The sequence below is a fragment of the Salvia hispanica genome, chromosome 6, assembly GCF_023119035.1.
Source record: "Salvia hispanica cultivar TCC Black 2014 chromosome 6, UniMelb_Shisp_WGS_1.0, whole genome shotgun sequence".
Lineage (NCBI taxonomy): Eukaryota > Viridiplantae > Streptophyta > Magnoliopsida > Lamiales > Lamiaceae > Salvia > Salvia hispanica.
The window spans coordinates 6,238,719-6,255,490 of NC_062970.1; the positions used below are offsets into that span (position 1 = coordinate 6,238,719).

The 16,772-nt window shown below is 33.7% G+C and overlaps 2 protein-coding genes across 2 annotated transcripts; one reads left to right on the forward strand and one right to left on the reverse strand.

The window, feature by feature from the left end:
• The first annotated feature begins 1,124 nt into the window (after positions 1–1,124).
• On the forward strand, positions 1,125–9,698 carry LOC125192824 (F-box protein PP2-B11-like). The gene is made up of 4 exons (XM_048090484.1): positions 1,125–1,251; positions 8,302–8,530; positions 8,965–9,086; positions 9,169–9,698. Exons 1-4 carry the CDS (start codon positions 1,220–1,222, stop codon positions 9,677–9,679), a joined length of 894 nt encoding a protein of 297 aa, XP_047946441.1. The 5' UTR covers positions 1,125–1,219; the 3' UTR covers positions 9,680–9,698.
• A 5,788-nt stretch (positions 9,699–15,486) lies between these two features.
• LOC125192827 lies at positions 15,487–16,341 on the reverse strand. The gene is made up of 2 exons (XM_048090488.1): positions 16,029–16,341; positions 15,487–15,905 (listed from the first exon to the last, which is right to left on the reverse strand). The coding sequence occupies exons 1-2, from the start codon at positions 16,236–16,238 to the stop codon at positions 15,525–15,527; spliced, it is 591 nt and encodes a 196-aa protein (XP_047946445.1). The 5' UTR covers positions 16,239–16,341; the 3' UTR covers positions 15,487–15,524.
• Between the last annotated feature and the right edge of the window lie 431 nt (positions 16,342–16,772).

Sequence of the window (16,772 nt, forward strand, 5' to 3'; positions counted from 1 at the left end):
CTGACTCCCAATCCCTTAATGTGTTTTTCTTTCTCAACATCCCACCAAGTAAGCAAATTGCCGCATTTCCCTACCATTTCTTTCCCAATTTTTTCGACAGATTTTTCATCTGTTACAAATTCCGTATATCAGAATAATTATTGGTTATGTACCAAATAATACTAATGGAAAGAAGCTAAAAAATTATTCATTAACCACAAAAAAATTAAATATAATACTTATATCCACTCTTACTCATAATATCCTTTAAAATCTGTAACATGATAAATATAGTAAAAGAATAATAGCAAGAAAATACATTAACTAGTATAATAGTATTCAAATCAGGTTTTTCTACCAACTTTGGATGTACTAGAAAATACTTTTTAAAAACTTTTAATGCGTAGTTAGTCCCACAATCAAGTAGTACGACAAAACAAAATTAAATTCTATGTGAAGATGACAGACATAATTAATGTTGAAATACCAACTCAACACATCAAAATGATGCCGTTTAGATGATTAATTAGGTGAATTATTTATTACAGTAGTAATTTGAAATTTTATTTTTATGAAACAGCGTCATTTGATTCTATATTCTAGTTAGATTCCGACACACATTGGATTCAATTTGAATAGAATCCAAAATTATGAGAAATTATACACATCTACTCAACATTAATCACATCCTTCTATGCTAACCTACACAACGATATAATATGATTGAACACAAGAATAATTTAGGCAAGTTGCATTGACCACTTCAACGTAAACCTATGCTGCCCATATTTTAAATAGTAGCTTTTAAAATTAAATAATGTAGTATAAATTTTAATGTGTAATTAGTAAAATAAATGAGATAAAAACAATTAGTAAAAGTATTACTATTATGTAATGAGATTCATATTATTAATAATATTTATCTGTAGTGTTAGTCATAGTAATATTTACAATATGTTATATTATTAGTTTTAATAATATAGTAAATTGTAAATAAAGTGATCGAGATGATATATTGTTAAAAAATTTCTAAATTTGTAGTAGTACCGTATAATTTGAAGGAACCGACTGATGGAGTAGTATAGACTTTCATACACTATTTACCAAGTCTCCGGCTTTAGAAATTTAGTCAGGAAATTTGATAGTATATTAAAAAAAATTAAACCAAGTACTATTAATTGGTGTTTCTGAGTTGTGAGGAATTCATTGGATTCAACGATTGTGAAATTGCAGAGATTGAATGGACCTTTTATCTACGTTGCCGGGTGAGTGTTTATGTCACGACCGCGGCTGATTAAGGATAATCTAACCACGGAATTTCGTGACTTAAAAAGGAGGGGGATGTAAGAAGAGGGGAAAGAAATTGGGGAAATTAAGAATAAATCCAATTTAGCTAATCAATATATATATATATATATTAAAGGAAATAGTACTTAACGCGAGAGGCACTCGATCATACGGACTAGAATGATTATTCATACATATTCAATTCATCAGAGTTTCAAGCGAAGTAACGTTGCTTGTTTAAAGGCATAGCGGAAGTAAAAGAACTCGGTTTCATGTATGAAGACATGAATCCCCGAGAGTTTATTCTTGATAATTTAACAGCACTCACTCCACCCGTCGCAGCTCAACCTGCACATTTAGAAATACATGCAGGGTTGAGTACAACAGTACTCAGTGAACACATTACCGAAAGATACACATATACATTTGAAAATATTGTCAAGTCATCATCACAGTAACACTCAAGGGTTTTTATTTAAAAGACCTGAACCTACTAAAGTATTTGTTCGACTGCGCAGTCTAAGTTCTTTCATATTTTGCCATATCTGAACGTCTTGTGCCGTGGAGATTGTGTTCTCCCACGGTCACCGTATCATTCTTGTGCCGGGAAGGTGGCCACCTTCCACGGTCACCAGACCTGCCCTTTGGCCATAGGTCTTCTGTGTACACTAGTCCGGGTAGGGACAACACCCTCACCAGGACCCGAATTCGATTCACAACACACTTCCTTGGCCTTAGCCAAACAGATAGGCATCACACATAAAACATTTATGGCAAGACAACATCATTTGAACATGAACAACGAACATGAGTTCGAGTTTTCACAACTATCATTTGAAAATAATTTTATTTTTATCCACATTAGTATGTAGGATAAGAAAGTTCTACCTTGTATGACTTCCGAAGTTTCTAGCTATTAACTCCTCGCTTCACGGTGTTACTCTCCTCACAAGTCCTTCCTTTTTGAGAAAAGAAAAGGTCGGACTATACTTAGCTTCAACGTTATAGTAGTTAAATAATGCATATAAAATCAGATTATTTTCTTTAATGGTTTTGGATTACAACATTATATTCTTAAAATTTAATCTGAAGATTTAATTTATTTCAAACTCAACTAGGCTAGAAGATTGAACTGTAATTATTCATAAAATAAAATATATGCAATCTTAATTAAAACATAGGCTAATGTTTTTCTTAGTATTAATCAATTTTTATTTTATTTTATTATTATTTTTTTCAAAGAAAATTCCTATGTTAGTAAAGGACTAGCATTCCTCATTTAATCCTAGCCTAGATTACTAAAACAATTGGGAATGGGCCTCTACTTAATTTACTACAACCATTAATTAATAGGTTGGGCTCTCACTTTGATTTTCTATAAAATTTATACCCTTAGATTTAATTATTGTAATATTCATCTTATTATTTTATGTAGATTGAGGACTCGTCTCCAATTATGAGGATTTGTGGCTGCCCTTGTTGTCTTTGGTTTGTCGAGAAGCCATTTCCGGCAGATTGGCATCCCGTAGACATATACCTAGTTTTAGTTTTTTTTTTTTGTAAAGGCTCTAAAGTTTAAGATCTCATCACTTTATGCTTCTGACTATGGAGACTGTATTTTCTTTTTGTTAAATTCTATCACTATATGCTTATGTGTGATGAAATAATTAAGGGAAACACAAAATGGCTTCTGGTGTTACCTTTTTCAAAAGACAGCGTATATTCATTTTCCAGAGTCTGCACTTCCCGATGTCCTCTGTCCCACTTATTTCTTTTCTACTTCTTGCTTGTAGGCGTATATGTGTTGGTGAGATTTTGTTGAAAGTGATGGGTGTGGAGTCATAAAAGTCGGTATTTTATATACCTCATAATCTTGCAAGTGGTGCTATAAAAGGGGTGGAGCATTAAAATGTTACTGACAAAGTTCATGTTATTCCCTTAGACAATTATCCTTCTGTCAGGTGAAAAACTTTTATCCTATGGTTGGAGAGGTTAGTGAAAGCTTAGAAGGATTAGGGGACGTCGATTATTTGCAGACTCATTAAATGCTCATCAAATGCTCTCTGACAGATTGGTCTCTCATCAAACTTGAGGTGTAAGAAAATTATATGTATGCATCCTTAGCCGCCCAAATAGATTACGCATATTTATCATTGATTTTGATTAGTTTATTAATATGTTATTCTCATTATTACAAATTTTTTACAATAATTTATTATTGTATTTTAGTTTACTCATGGTAACCACACAACGTCTATTGCACGCCTCTACTAAGATCTCAACTATCAATTCTTTTAACATCAAGGAGGCGATCTGCTATTATTAAAATAAACACTGATTCACGAACATTTATAGTTAAGCTATTATTAATACCGACAATAGAAGATAGTAGCCTTGGTTGTCACAATCTACCCCCCTTAAAATAAATTTCGTCCCGAAATTTGGATGTCTTTCTAGACAAATAACTCGGGGTATTGCTCCCTCATTTTCTCTTCTAATTCCCAGGTTGCCTCATCTTGTCCGTGGTGGCCCCACAAAACCTTTAATGTTGAAATTGATTTATTTCTTAGTTGTTGCACCTTTCGATCTAGGATCGTTTTTGGTTTCTCTTCGTAGCTCAAGTCTGGTTCCAGGGTTATCTCCTCATGGCGAATCACATGTTTCGGGTCGAATACATACTTTCGAAGCTGAGAGACGAGGAACACATTGTGCACGTTTCCAAAGTTTGGTGGCAATGCTAACCGATATGCCACTGGGCCCATTTCCTCAAGAATTTCGTAGGGTCCAATGAATCGTGGTTTTAGCTTTCCCTTGAGTCCAAATCGGGTTATCCCTTTGGAAGGGGATACTTTCAAAAAGACCTTCTCCCCAATGTTAAATTTTAAATCGGTTCGACGCTCGTCAGCGTAGGATTTTTGCCGGTCTTGCGCTTCCTTGATCCGACTCCGGATTTGTCTCACGATCTCAATCATTTCTGCAACTAATTCTGGGCCTAGTACTTTTCTCTCTCCTACTTCATCCCAATAGAGTGGAGACCTGCATTTTCTTCCATATAGTGCCTCATAAGGCGCCATGTCGATGGTGGCTTGATACCTATTATTATAGGCAAACTCTATCAGGGGCAAGATGGATTTCCAATTTTCTCCTCTATCGAGTACGACGACCCTCAACATATCTTCCAGGGTTTGAATTGTCCTCTCAGATTGTCCGTCGGTCTGGGGGTGGAATGCGGTGCTGAAATTTAATTTCGTTCCTAATTCCCTTTGCATGCTTTGCCAGATCCTGGATGTAAGTTTCGAGTCCCGATCTGACGTGATGGACACAGGCACTCCATGCAGACGCACGATTTCTCGAATATATAACTGGGCTAGTTTCTCTGATCCATATGTGATGGGGATAGAAATAAAATGGGCACTCTTCATAAGTCGATAAACGATTACCCAAATAGCAGTATTCCCGCGCTTGGTTTTGGGCAGGCCGGTCACGAAATCCATGGTGATATGCTCCCATTTCCATCCGGGAATCTCCAAGGGTTGTAATTTCCCATAAGGTCGTTGGTGCAATGCCTTGACCTGTTGGCAAGTTAAACATCTTTCGACAAACGATGCGGTGCTTCTCTTCATGCCATGTACGGATACAACGAGTGTAATATCTTTTGTTATGAATGGATTGTCACCAAGGGTAGTGGTTAACCCAGATTGTTCACTTTTGTTAGGACATAGAAGAGAGATATCTAGTTCCTTTCATTTTCTGAAAATATCGTTCATTCCCAACTCAAATGGTTTTAACTTTCTTTTAGATCGCATACTTTTCTCATTATCGCTCGGAAAAGCGAAAAATGTTAGCAACTGCCCTTCTATGTTCAAGTTCATACTGTTTTCTAAAGGAATGCACAACTTAAAAAAAAAACATTCTAAGTTCTTAGAAACTTTAATTTCCCTTTACATGCAACATGATTCATACGCTATTCGAAAAGATATATTCTTACCAAAAACTTTTCAACTTTTCTTGATAAAGAACAACCTTTTATTTCGCAAACTTTTTTTTTTTTTTTCAAAGAACTAATATCCTCTTCCCTTTCACATTTCACTATTTTTACTAAAAACAAAAGTTACTTCTTCCTTCATCATATAAATTCTTTACTCGATAAAGACACATCAACTCTTCACTTAAAACTTTTACCAGATAAAAACACATCATTTTCTTTCTAAAAAAAAAATTTCCAGCTCTTTCTTGAATGGAATAAACTATCATTTTCTCCATAACTCTCACTTCCAACTCTTACTTCCGAATCTCTACTCGATAGAACTCATCTTTCTCAAAAGTCTCATTTTTTTCCCTTCATTTGCTTGAAACAAAAACCTGATAAGACTCATCGTCCCTTTCTCTAAAATCTCATATTGTCATACTAGACCCGTTCATTTGACTGTCGGTCCCTACAACTTTCTCTTTTTAAACCTCTTGAACATCTCAAATTGCTTTTAAAAGAAAGAACAAATTACCTTCTTCTCGTTGAGCGCGATTGGTGGGAATGCTGAGAGTTCGATAACTAATTAGATAGTCTAGTGGAACAAGTCTGACTAGTAACTGAAAGAGACTCTTGGGTTCAGAGCATCAAAGAAACTGCTCTGATACCACTCTGTCACGACCGCACTTTGCTAAGGATGGCAAAGCCGGGAACCCGTGACTAGGGGTGGAAATTAAGAAGAGGGGAATAGAAAGGGGATAAACAATGACTAAATATTCACTTAGAAATAAAGGGGAGACAGTTTCAGATTAATTTTTTTTCACAAGAGCTTGAATGAAAATCTTACTATTCAATAATTATTTATCAGAGTATAGAAGAACAATAAGCAGCGGAATGAATGTGGTCATATGTATGGAGACATGCACCACCGGGAGCTTCTACTTAAAATAAAAAGGAAATCATCAACTTTGCTCAGCATTCTCCACCGTCACTGCTCAACCTGCACATTTAGAAATACATGCAGGGCTGAGTACAAAAGTACTCAGTGAACACATTGCCGAAAGATGCACATATACATTAGAAAATATTGTCAAGCCATCATCACAGTAACACTCAAGGGTTTTTATTTAAAAGACCTAAGCTTACTAAAGTCTTTGTTCGACTGCGCAGTCTAAGTTCTTTCATATTTTGCCATATCTGAACATCTTGTGCCGTGGAGATGGTGTTCTCCCACGGTCACTGTATCATTCTTGTGCCGGGAAGGTGGCCACCTTCCACGGTCACCAGACCTGCCCTTTGGCCATAGGTCTTTTGTGTACACTAGTCCGGGTAGGGACACCACCCTCACCAGGACCCGAATTCGATTTACAACACACTTCCTTGGCCTTAGCCAAACAGATAGGCATCACACATAAAACATTTATGCCAAGACAACATCATTTGAACATGAACAACGAACATGAGTTCGAGTTTTCGCAACTATCATTTGAAAATAATTTTATTTTTATCGACATTAGTATGTAGGATAAGAAAGTTCTACCTTGTATGACTTCCGAGGTTTCTAGCTATTAAATCCTCGCTTCACGGTGTTACTCTCCTCACAAGTCCTTCCTTTTTGAGAAAAGAAAAGGTCGGACTATACTTAGCTTCAAGGTTATAGTAGTTAAATAATGCATATAAAATTAGATTATTTTCTTTAATGATTTTGGATTACAACATTATATTCTTAAAATTTAATCTGAAGATTTAATTTATTTCAAAGTCAATTAGACTAGAAGATTGAACTGTAATTATTCATAAAATAAAATCTATAAAATCAATGGAATCTTAATTAAAACATAGGCTAATGTTTTTCTTAGTATTAATCAATTTTTATTTTATTTTATTATTATTTTTTTCAAAGAAAATTCCTATGTTCGTAAAGGACTAGCATTCCTCGTTTAATCCTAGCCTAGATTACTAAAACAATTGGGAATGGGCCTCTACTTAATTTACTACAACCATTAATTAATAGGTTGGGCTCTCACTTTGATTTTCTATAAAATTTATACCCTTAGATTTAATTATTGTAATATTCATCTTATTATTTTATGTAGATTGAGGACTCGTCTCCAATTATGAGGATTTGTGGCTGCCCTTGTTGTCTTCGGTTTGCCAAGAAGCCATTTCCGACAGATTGGCATCCCGTAGACATATACCTAGTTTTAGTTTTTTTTTTTTGTAAAGGCTCTAAAGTTTAAGATCTCATCACTTTATGTTTCTGACTATGGAGACTGTATTTTCTTTTTGTTAAATTCTATCACTATATGCTTATGTGCGATGAAATAATTAAGGGAAACACAAAATGGCTTCTGGTGTTACCTTTTTCAAAAGACATCGTATATTCAGTTTCCAGAGTTTGCACTTCCCGATGTCCTCTGTCCCACTTATTTCTTTTCTACTTCTTGCTTGTAGGCGTATATGTGTTGGTGAGATTTTGTTGAAAGTGATGGGTGTGGAGTCATAAAAGTCGGTATTTTATATACCTCCTAATCTTGCAAGTGGTGCTATAAAAGGGGTCGAGCATTAAAATGTTACTGACAAAGTTCATGTTATTCCCTTAGACAATTATCCTTCTGTCAGGTGAAAAACTTTTATCCTATGGTTGGAGAGGTTAGAGAAATCTTAGAAGGATTAGGGGACGTCGATTATTTGCAAACTCATTAAATGCTCATTAAATGATCTCTGACAGATTGGTCTCTCATCAAACTTGAGGCGTAAGAAAATTATATGTATGCATCCTTAGCCGCCCAAATAGATTACGCATATTTATCATTGATTTTGATTAGTTTATTAATATGTTATTCTCTTTATTACAAATTTTATACAATAATTTATTATTGTATTTTAGTTTACTCATGGTAACCACACAACGTCTATTGCATGCCTCTACTAAGATCTCAACTATCAATTCTTTTAACATCAAGGAGGCGATCTGCTATTATTAAAATAAACACTAATTCACGAACATTTATAGTTAAGCTATTATTAATACCGACAATAGAAGATAGTAGCCTTGGTTGTCACAGTTTATCGGAGATTCTGCAGCGAACTTCGCCTGCAGATGCCATGAGATTCGCTACCATCTCAAAAGCCTCTAAATCCGCCGCTGATTCCGACGCTGTTTGGGACAAATTTCTGCCGGAGGATTGGCCAGAAATTATATCAAGATCTGTATTTCCTGTGGTCTACTCCAACAACAAAGAGCTATACTTCATCCTTTGCAACTCTCCCATTCTTCTCGATGCCGGAAAATTGGTATTATTTCATCCTTCAATATATGTACTACACATAGTAATTATTTTGGGTTTTCTGAAATATATACATAATTATTTGATAAATTTATTTTACCGAAGTCGTCTAAAATTAGATCAGGAAAAGCATCACCTTGTTTTAATTGATTGATCAGTTATTTGAGCAGAAAATGAATTAGTCAAATAATTCATATTGTACAAATTCTTTCATCGATATCCTCATTTAACACATGAAAAAAGAAAAATTGGGTTAGGACGTTCCCCAATCTTTAATTGATAGTAATAAAAAGGTTAATCGGGCCAATATTAATTATATATGAGGAATTCGTTGAATCTGAATTATTTCCCATATTATATAATAACAATATAGAGGAGTGAACGTGGGCCAAAAAATTAATTTGTCGTTGATTTCATCTTTCGTCTCTAACTTTGAAACAGAGCTTTAGTCTGGAAAAAGGGAATGGGAAGAAGTGCTACATGGTGGGAGCAAGAGAGCTGGAAATTATATGGTGTGGCAACACCCCAATGTACTGGGACCTCACATCCCATCCAGATTCAAGGTCCTTTCTTCACAATCTTTTCAATAAAAAAAAACAGGATTTCTTTTAACAAACAACAAATGTGGTTTTTAACCAATTGCAGATTCTCAGAGGTTGCTCTGTTAAAAATTGTTCACTGGCTTGAAATCCGGGGCACGATAAACACTCGGATGCTATCCTCCAACACCATCTACGGATGTTATCTTGTCTTCAAGCTAGACTGGAATCCTTACGGACTCCAATCGGCAAATGCATTTGTGAGATTCACGGATGATGGAGTTGGTGGTGATAGTGATGAGAGGGCAGTTATTCTCGATCACTTTGGGCGGGAGAATGCTCGCGAATGCCACAGCCGGACTGGAGAGGAACCAGTAAGGATAGGCGATGGCTTGACAGAGATTGCGAAGGTGCACCTGCAACGCCCCGATGGATCTGAGCAGAGTGGAAGGGTAGCTGTGGGGAGAGGTGATGGGTGGATGGAGGTGGAGTTGGGAAGCTTCTATAACGATCGAGGCGATGACGGTGTGGTAGAGACATGGCTGTTGGGGAAGGAAGGCTATCAAGGGAAGTCGGGTCTCATCGTTCAGGGCATTGAGTTTAGGCCTAACCCATGATTCCTTTCTTCAACTCTAATAAAAGTAATTCATGTGTTTCAATATAAAATAAATGTGCTATTAACGATATTAGTCAATTTGAATTTTCTATGGATTCATATAATATTAATCTGTTTTGAAAAATAAAATAAATACAACTAAATAGTTATATTTTTCATCATTGTATTTGTATTTTCCATCATCAAGAGACATAAACATAAGTCGTATTATTAGCACAACAAACAAAAGAATTACATTCATTTTTATTGAAAAATAGAATTTTATATTTATTGTATACGCATATTCTTAATTTTTATTAGTTATTAAGTTTTATTAAAATATAGACAAAATTCAATTCCTAGTATATGAACAATGTCGAGTATTCAGGTACCCGATTTAGAGGGTTTGAATGCCCGTGTAGGGTATCTGGATACCCGAAACACACTCCGGGTCGGGTTTGTAATGCTCAAAACATCATCCGCAAGTGTACGGGGTTTTATAGGTCGTGGCAAGTTAAATTATCAATTCTTGAAGACTAAATGCCGGTTTGAGTATCACAAAATGACTTTGAACACTAATAAGAGGAGTTCTTGATTTTCTTAACTAAGAAATAAATGAAATTAACAATGAAAGCAAAGAAATAACGGTTTTCCCACAAATTTAGGAGAGTAGGGCTTTGGTTTCGATTGCAATGGTTCACGGGATATCACCTAGTGGACATGCTCATCTATTTGGGCCTCACTCTGGACTCCTAATGCACAAACCGAATGCCCGATCGGGCATTTCTCTACTGTCCGATCGGGCTTTCTCACTATTTTGCCTCCTTAAGCCCTGTTTCAAGCTTGTTTTCACCTGTTTTTACTTCAAAATTTCGACAAACTCATTAAATCACCTAACTAGTGCATAAGTGAGTGAAAATCTATACTATACACCTTAAATCAACAATAACTTGTGTTAATCACACACAAAAATATCTTAAACTATGAGTTTGTCAGGTATGAGCACTCGATGTTTTCGGGTCGGATAACCACGAATAACCGTATTCCCACCCTTATGAATTGTAGGGCTTGCCTCATACTTAGATCTCCTTTATCCGTAAGTTGACATTTCCATGCCTCAATGTAATCAAAGATTATGTCAATATAATCTATACAATATATAAAATGGGAGTTTTGGGGGTATTTAGGAAAATATCCTTTTAAAATAGATATTATTATTTAAGTAAAACTATTTTTTAGTAAATATTTATTGCTATTGATACGGTTAAATCAGGAGGGAATTAAATTAAAATTAGTGGGGAGTTATTTAAAGTTGATAGTGAGTTAATGAGTGGTTACATCCAACAACTATTATCTAAAGTAATTTATTTATATTTGTCATTCAGGCAACAATAGTTTATAAGATTGCTTCAATCGTGGCTAAGAGTTCTATGCCAGTGATTGCGGATGGCGGAATATCAAACTCGGGGCACATTGTGAAAGCTTTGGCTTTAGGGGCATCAACTGTGATTATGGGTGGCCTTTTAGCTTGGAAGTAATGAAGCTCCTGGTATTTATGAATAGAGTGAACTACATAAATGGTACCTAATATTTCACTTTCGCACATAAATGGTACCTGATATTTATTTTATATCATTTTTGGTACCTGTGACAAAAATAACCTTAGGTACCAAACATGTGATTTTTTTGTTATGGAGGATATTTTTGGAAATTTCAATTAAATAGTACCAAATATGTGATTATTTTTTCTTCCTTTCTTATTTCTCTTTTAGTTTCTTCTTCATTCTTTTTTCTTCATTTTCTTCTTTCTTTTTAGTATTTTATCTTTCTTTCTTCTTTCTTTCTTTTCTCTTTTTTTATTCTTAGTTTATATTTCTTCTTCTTTCTTTTTTCTTTTATCTTCTTTTTCTTCTTTCCTTTTAATTTTTTATACATACATCAATTGCATTCATAATATAAATCAGGAACAAAATCTCTAATTAAATTAATTATTAAAAATAATTAAATCAATTGAATATTTTTTATTAAATTACTTTATACTCATTTTAAGATTGAAACACCTAACTAAAAATATTCAACTCTTTATATCATTATGAATACAATTCACAATTATTATTACATAATATTATATGATTCATAATTTATATAATCATACTATAATTATTTATTAATTACTACTAGTTTTTAGTATTATAACAATAATATTTCAATAATAATTAAATATAATTATAACTATAATTATAATTAATTATATTTGAATGATATTAAAAATAAATAAATTATTAATTTATAATATCAAAATAATAATATTAATATTAATTAATAATAATAGTATAAAGAGTGAGGAGAATGAGAGAAGATATTATAATATCACTTTTGATACTAATTTTGTATATACCTAAAATATCCTTTATGGCATAAATAAGAAAATGTATTTGTTTAGAGGGCAAATTGGGAAGAAAATTGCATCAGGTACCAAAAATATGATTTATAGATACCAAAAGCGATATAAAATAAAGATCAGGTACCATTTACGTGCGAAAGTGAAAGATCAGGTACCATTTATGTAGTTCACTCTTATGAATATCAGGTAAAGCTACAAACTACCTTAAAGTTACTTATTTTAACTTCAAATTACAAGACCTGTCGTGAAGTTTCAATTTTGATTCGAGGTGCAAAGCATCATGCCTATTCCTATACTTAGTATTTATCATACACAGTGTTTTTGCATATGTTGATACATGTCCTATACATTATGTAAAATTCTTTCCTTCCATTGAACTGGCATTTGCATGTCAATAATCTGTTCATTCTATTCGGTTAGTATTGGTTTTAAATTTTTAATTCTTATGATTTTTGTTTTCATTTGAATTTGATTGGTTCCAATAAGAAAAAAAATTCGAATCTTGATTAAAAAAATTCTCTCTTCAGAATTGGATGCTACTGAGATCACCAAAAGAGGCAGAATGATTTCCAGATTCCACACAACCACCAAATCAGTTCGTATCACCGTTGTACTCCGGCGGCAACGACGCCATATACTGACCGACGTTCTGGGTCGGCTCCGACCAGCACCAAATGCAGCAGCATCCCGACAATGATGGATATTGATTATTGATTTTGTTTCTTATTTTATTATAGTTTTAGGTGAGGCGGAGGACTTTAAAGATGACAAACGAGTTATTTTACCTATGAGTTCTGTTGAACAGTGAAAAATTGGGGAAAATTGAAGGTTTTAGTTTATAATGATGAAATTGATTTTGGTTTTAAAGTTAATATAGTGTATAAAGAAGTTTTAAAAATGATGAATAATTATCCATTGTGTTTAATTCTTAATTGTGATAGAATTTTATGTTCCTACTCCATGATTAATTATCCATTGTGTTTAATTCTTTATTGTGATAAAATTTTATCTTCCTACTCCATGATTTAATGTTTAAACATTATATTATGTGATTTGTTTTAAATTTATTATACTTCAATGTTGATTTGTATAGATTTTTTATTCTCATATAACTAAAATTGTTACTCATATTGTTCATTGTTAATATTGATTCTAATTTTATTTAATTAATTTAAAATTAAAAATTAATGTATTAAAAATATATTAATCTGTGCATAGCACAAACGTGATACTAGTTAAAACTTAAAAGACGACATTTTGTACATGAATAAGATAGTTGATGAAAATTAGAACTTCGTAATCTAATATTCTAATTTTAGAAAGATTGATTAAAATTTAATCAAATTTTATAATTTAATAATTATTAATACTTTTCTATTTTAAAACAAACACATGTAGATTATGATATTATAGAGATATGCAAAATAAGCTACTAAAATATATACTCAATATTAAACCTGCAAGAAATTTAATCAATGACATTATTCCACAAATTCCATAATATAATGTGATCCCATATCTCTTAAAAACACACGAAATAAAAAGGATTTGCTTCATTAATGTTGACACATATCTTTTAGGCACTGATTTTAAAAAAAATAATACTCTCTCCGTCCGAACTAAACTGAGACGTATTTCTTTTTGGGACGCTCCAATAAAGCCGAGTCATTTCATTTTCTGATAAAAAAAAATGTTCAATCAATCTTACTTTATTTCATCATCTACTTTTTATTTGATCTCATACTTTTTTCTTTCTCCTATTTTATTTTACCTTAATCTCCGTGCCCAAAAAGTTTTGTACCAACTTAGTTGGGACAAAGGGAGTAATAAATAATTTAAGTGGAGAGAGTCAAGTAAAAGAGAGAATAATATAGTGAAGACTCTTATTTACATTATTCTTTCTCTTACTTTACTCTCTGTCCACTTTAATTATCCCCCCCGCCCGTCAGTGAAATATTATCTAAGTTTGACTCGGCACGAGTTTTAAGAAATGCAGAGAAAAGTGAGTGAAAAAAGTTAATGTAATGTGAGTCCCTCATTTATATACTCTATTCATTCTATGCAGTGGATGCATTTTTTTTCGGCACAGAGATTAAGAAATATTGTACTCCCTCCGTCCTGGCTAAGATGACACATTTCTTAGTCGGCACGGGATTTTAGGAGTTATTGGTTAAAGTGTTTAATTGGAGAGAGGAAAAGTGGGTGTAAGTATTAAAATAGAGTGAGAAAGAAAGATGAATATTTTAATAGGAGTGAGAAAAAGTGGTTGTGTGTATTAATTGGAGTGATAAAGTTTCCAAAAAAAAATGCGTCATCTTAGTTGAGACAAACTAAAAAGGAAAAACGTGTCATCTTAAGCGGGACGGAAGGAGTATTAAATGAGTTAGGTAAAATAAGAATAAAGTAGGAATGAAAAAAGATAGAGAGATGAAGAGAGAATAAAGTTAGAGAGAGTAAAGTATGTGAGGAGAAATTTGTTCACTTTTACTAAAAAAAATGAATGACACCACTACTATAGAACGTACAAAAATGACAAAATGACTCCACTACTATGGAACGGAGGGAGTATTAGTTTTATAATAGAACGTAGGTGTAAAGAGTTAATGGAAAGTGGAATCCATTTACCAAAAATGGAAAAAAAGCAAAGTGGACAATATTTCAAAGAAGAACCAAAATGACAAAACTGGACAACATTTCACATACAGATAGAGTATTTATTGTATTTTTTCAAAATGGGTGCGAAAAAAAAATTGTGTCAAAACTAATGGAACGAAGGGAGTACTTAGTATATGATCTAGAGATATTGGTCTCTAAAATAATATACTTTAGTCATATTTTGGTATTCCTGTAAAATTTAAAATTGGTCTAAAATATCATAAACATTATATTCCCGATGTTATTTCTCATGGAAAGTTACCATATTCGACTAACGTTTATGCCTTTTTTTTAATCCTATTTGACATAACTAAACAATGTGATTTACTATGTGCCTTCCTTATTCTACTTGCCACGAATTTAATTATTTGTCTAAAATATTACTATAAATATTTCATTGTTGCTCGCATAGAATAATTTTTCATTAAAAATATCTTATTTGGGTTGGATTGAGAATTAATACTGGAAATGTAAATTTATACTCCATCCGTCTCATAGAAATAGGTCATATTTCCTTTTTCATCTCTTCCATACAAATAGTCCATATTCATTTATAGTAATCTTTTTCTCCTTTTTTACTTTATTATTTATAGGCCCTACAACCCACTACACAAATTCCACTAATTTTTCTCCTTCTCTTTTACTTTATCAATTATTATGTATTTAAACCCGTGTTAATACCAAATGACTTAATTCCATGGGACGGAAGAAGTAACATTTTAGACTAATATTCTTATAATCTAGTAGTAGTATTTTCATTTAAGCACTCGAAAAGAAAAACGGAAATTCCCAAATCACTAAACGGAAATTAAAAGGTGACATGCCAGTAAAACACAATTCTCTTTCTAACCCTCTCCTTAAAAAACGTATAAACACGAGCAGGCAACCCTGGTGGGGCCCGTGGGGGTATTGGGACTGGCACCGTCCAAGCCTCCGCTGGAGCAGCGACTTGGCCCATGTTGGCTCCGTCCCTGCCCACGCTCACAAGCTCCGCGTACCCCACGCCCTTCCTCAGCTGCTGCAAGAGCTCTACCGCGTCGATGCACTCCCCCACCACCACCAGCTGACTCTTCTCCGCCCCCGCCCCCGCCAGAGCCACCGATTGGATGCCGGATATCTCGACCGTGAGTTTTAGGGCTTTGGTACGGGATTTCTCGTCGTTCATCGACAACATCACCACAATCTTAACCTGCATACGATCATCAAATCGAAAAGATCATGCACTTTTTATGTAGTACAGAAACAGAATATGAACAGTAAAATAAAGAAAGCTCCCTACTCAATACAGATGAAACACAAGACTATTGCTCACCATAGTTGCCGAGGGAAATGGAAAAATTTGGCTGTTGGAGTACTTGATGATGGCAGCGTGTAGCTGATCATAAAATTCGCTGTCAAAACTGGAAGATCGAGAGCTGGAGGGGCTAGAATTCGTTGAAGGGCACAGGGCTATCTCCCGGTCGTGCTGCCGGCGCAGCACGGCCTCTACTAGCCTCTCCCAATTGTCGTAGTGATTACTCATCTTCACCTATAAAAATTTTATGATAAGATCAAATTTTAGGAATCCTTTTTTGTGTTTGAGAGGAAAAAGCATGTCTTAGTCGTCTGTGTTTAAGTTACCACGAAGTTGCCTAGGAACTTCTCGCTTGGTACCATTTTAAATACATTTATTTTAGTTTTCAAAATCGTTATTAATACATTTAATTACTCCCTCCATCACATAAAAATAGAATTTCTTTCCTTTTTAGTTCATTTCTTAAAGAAGTGAAACTTTTTATTTAAGAAAATTTATTTCTATCTAATTAGATAAGATTCATTTTCCATAAAACACTTTTCTATCTATTTCTCTTTACTTTCCTCCTAATTTCCCAATTTCTCTCTTCCTTTTTTCATCCACTTTCCTCTACATTTTATAAAATGTGTGCTAAATTAAACGATGCCAATTAATGAACTACCGAAGGAGTATTAAATTCCATTATTTTGTAAACAATGTAAAATAGAGAAGGGGATTGGTGAGGAATGTGGGCAAAGTATGTAATAAAAAAAATATAGTCCG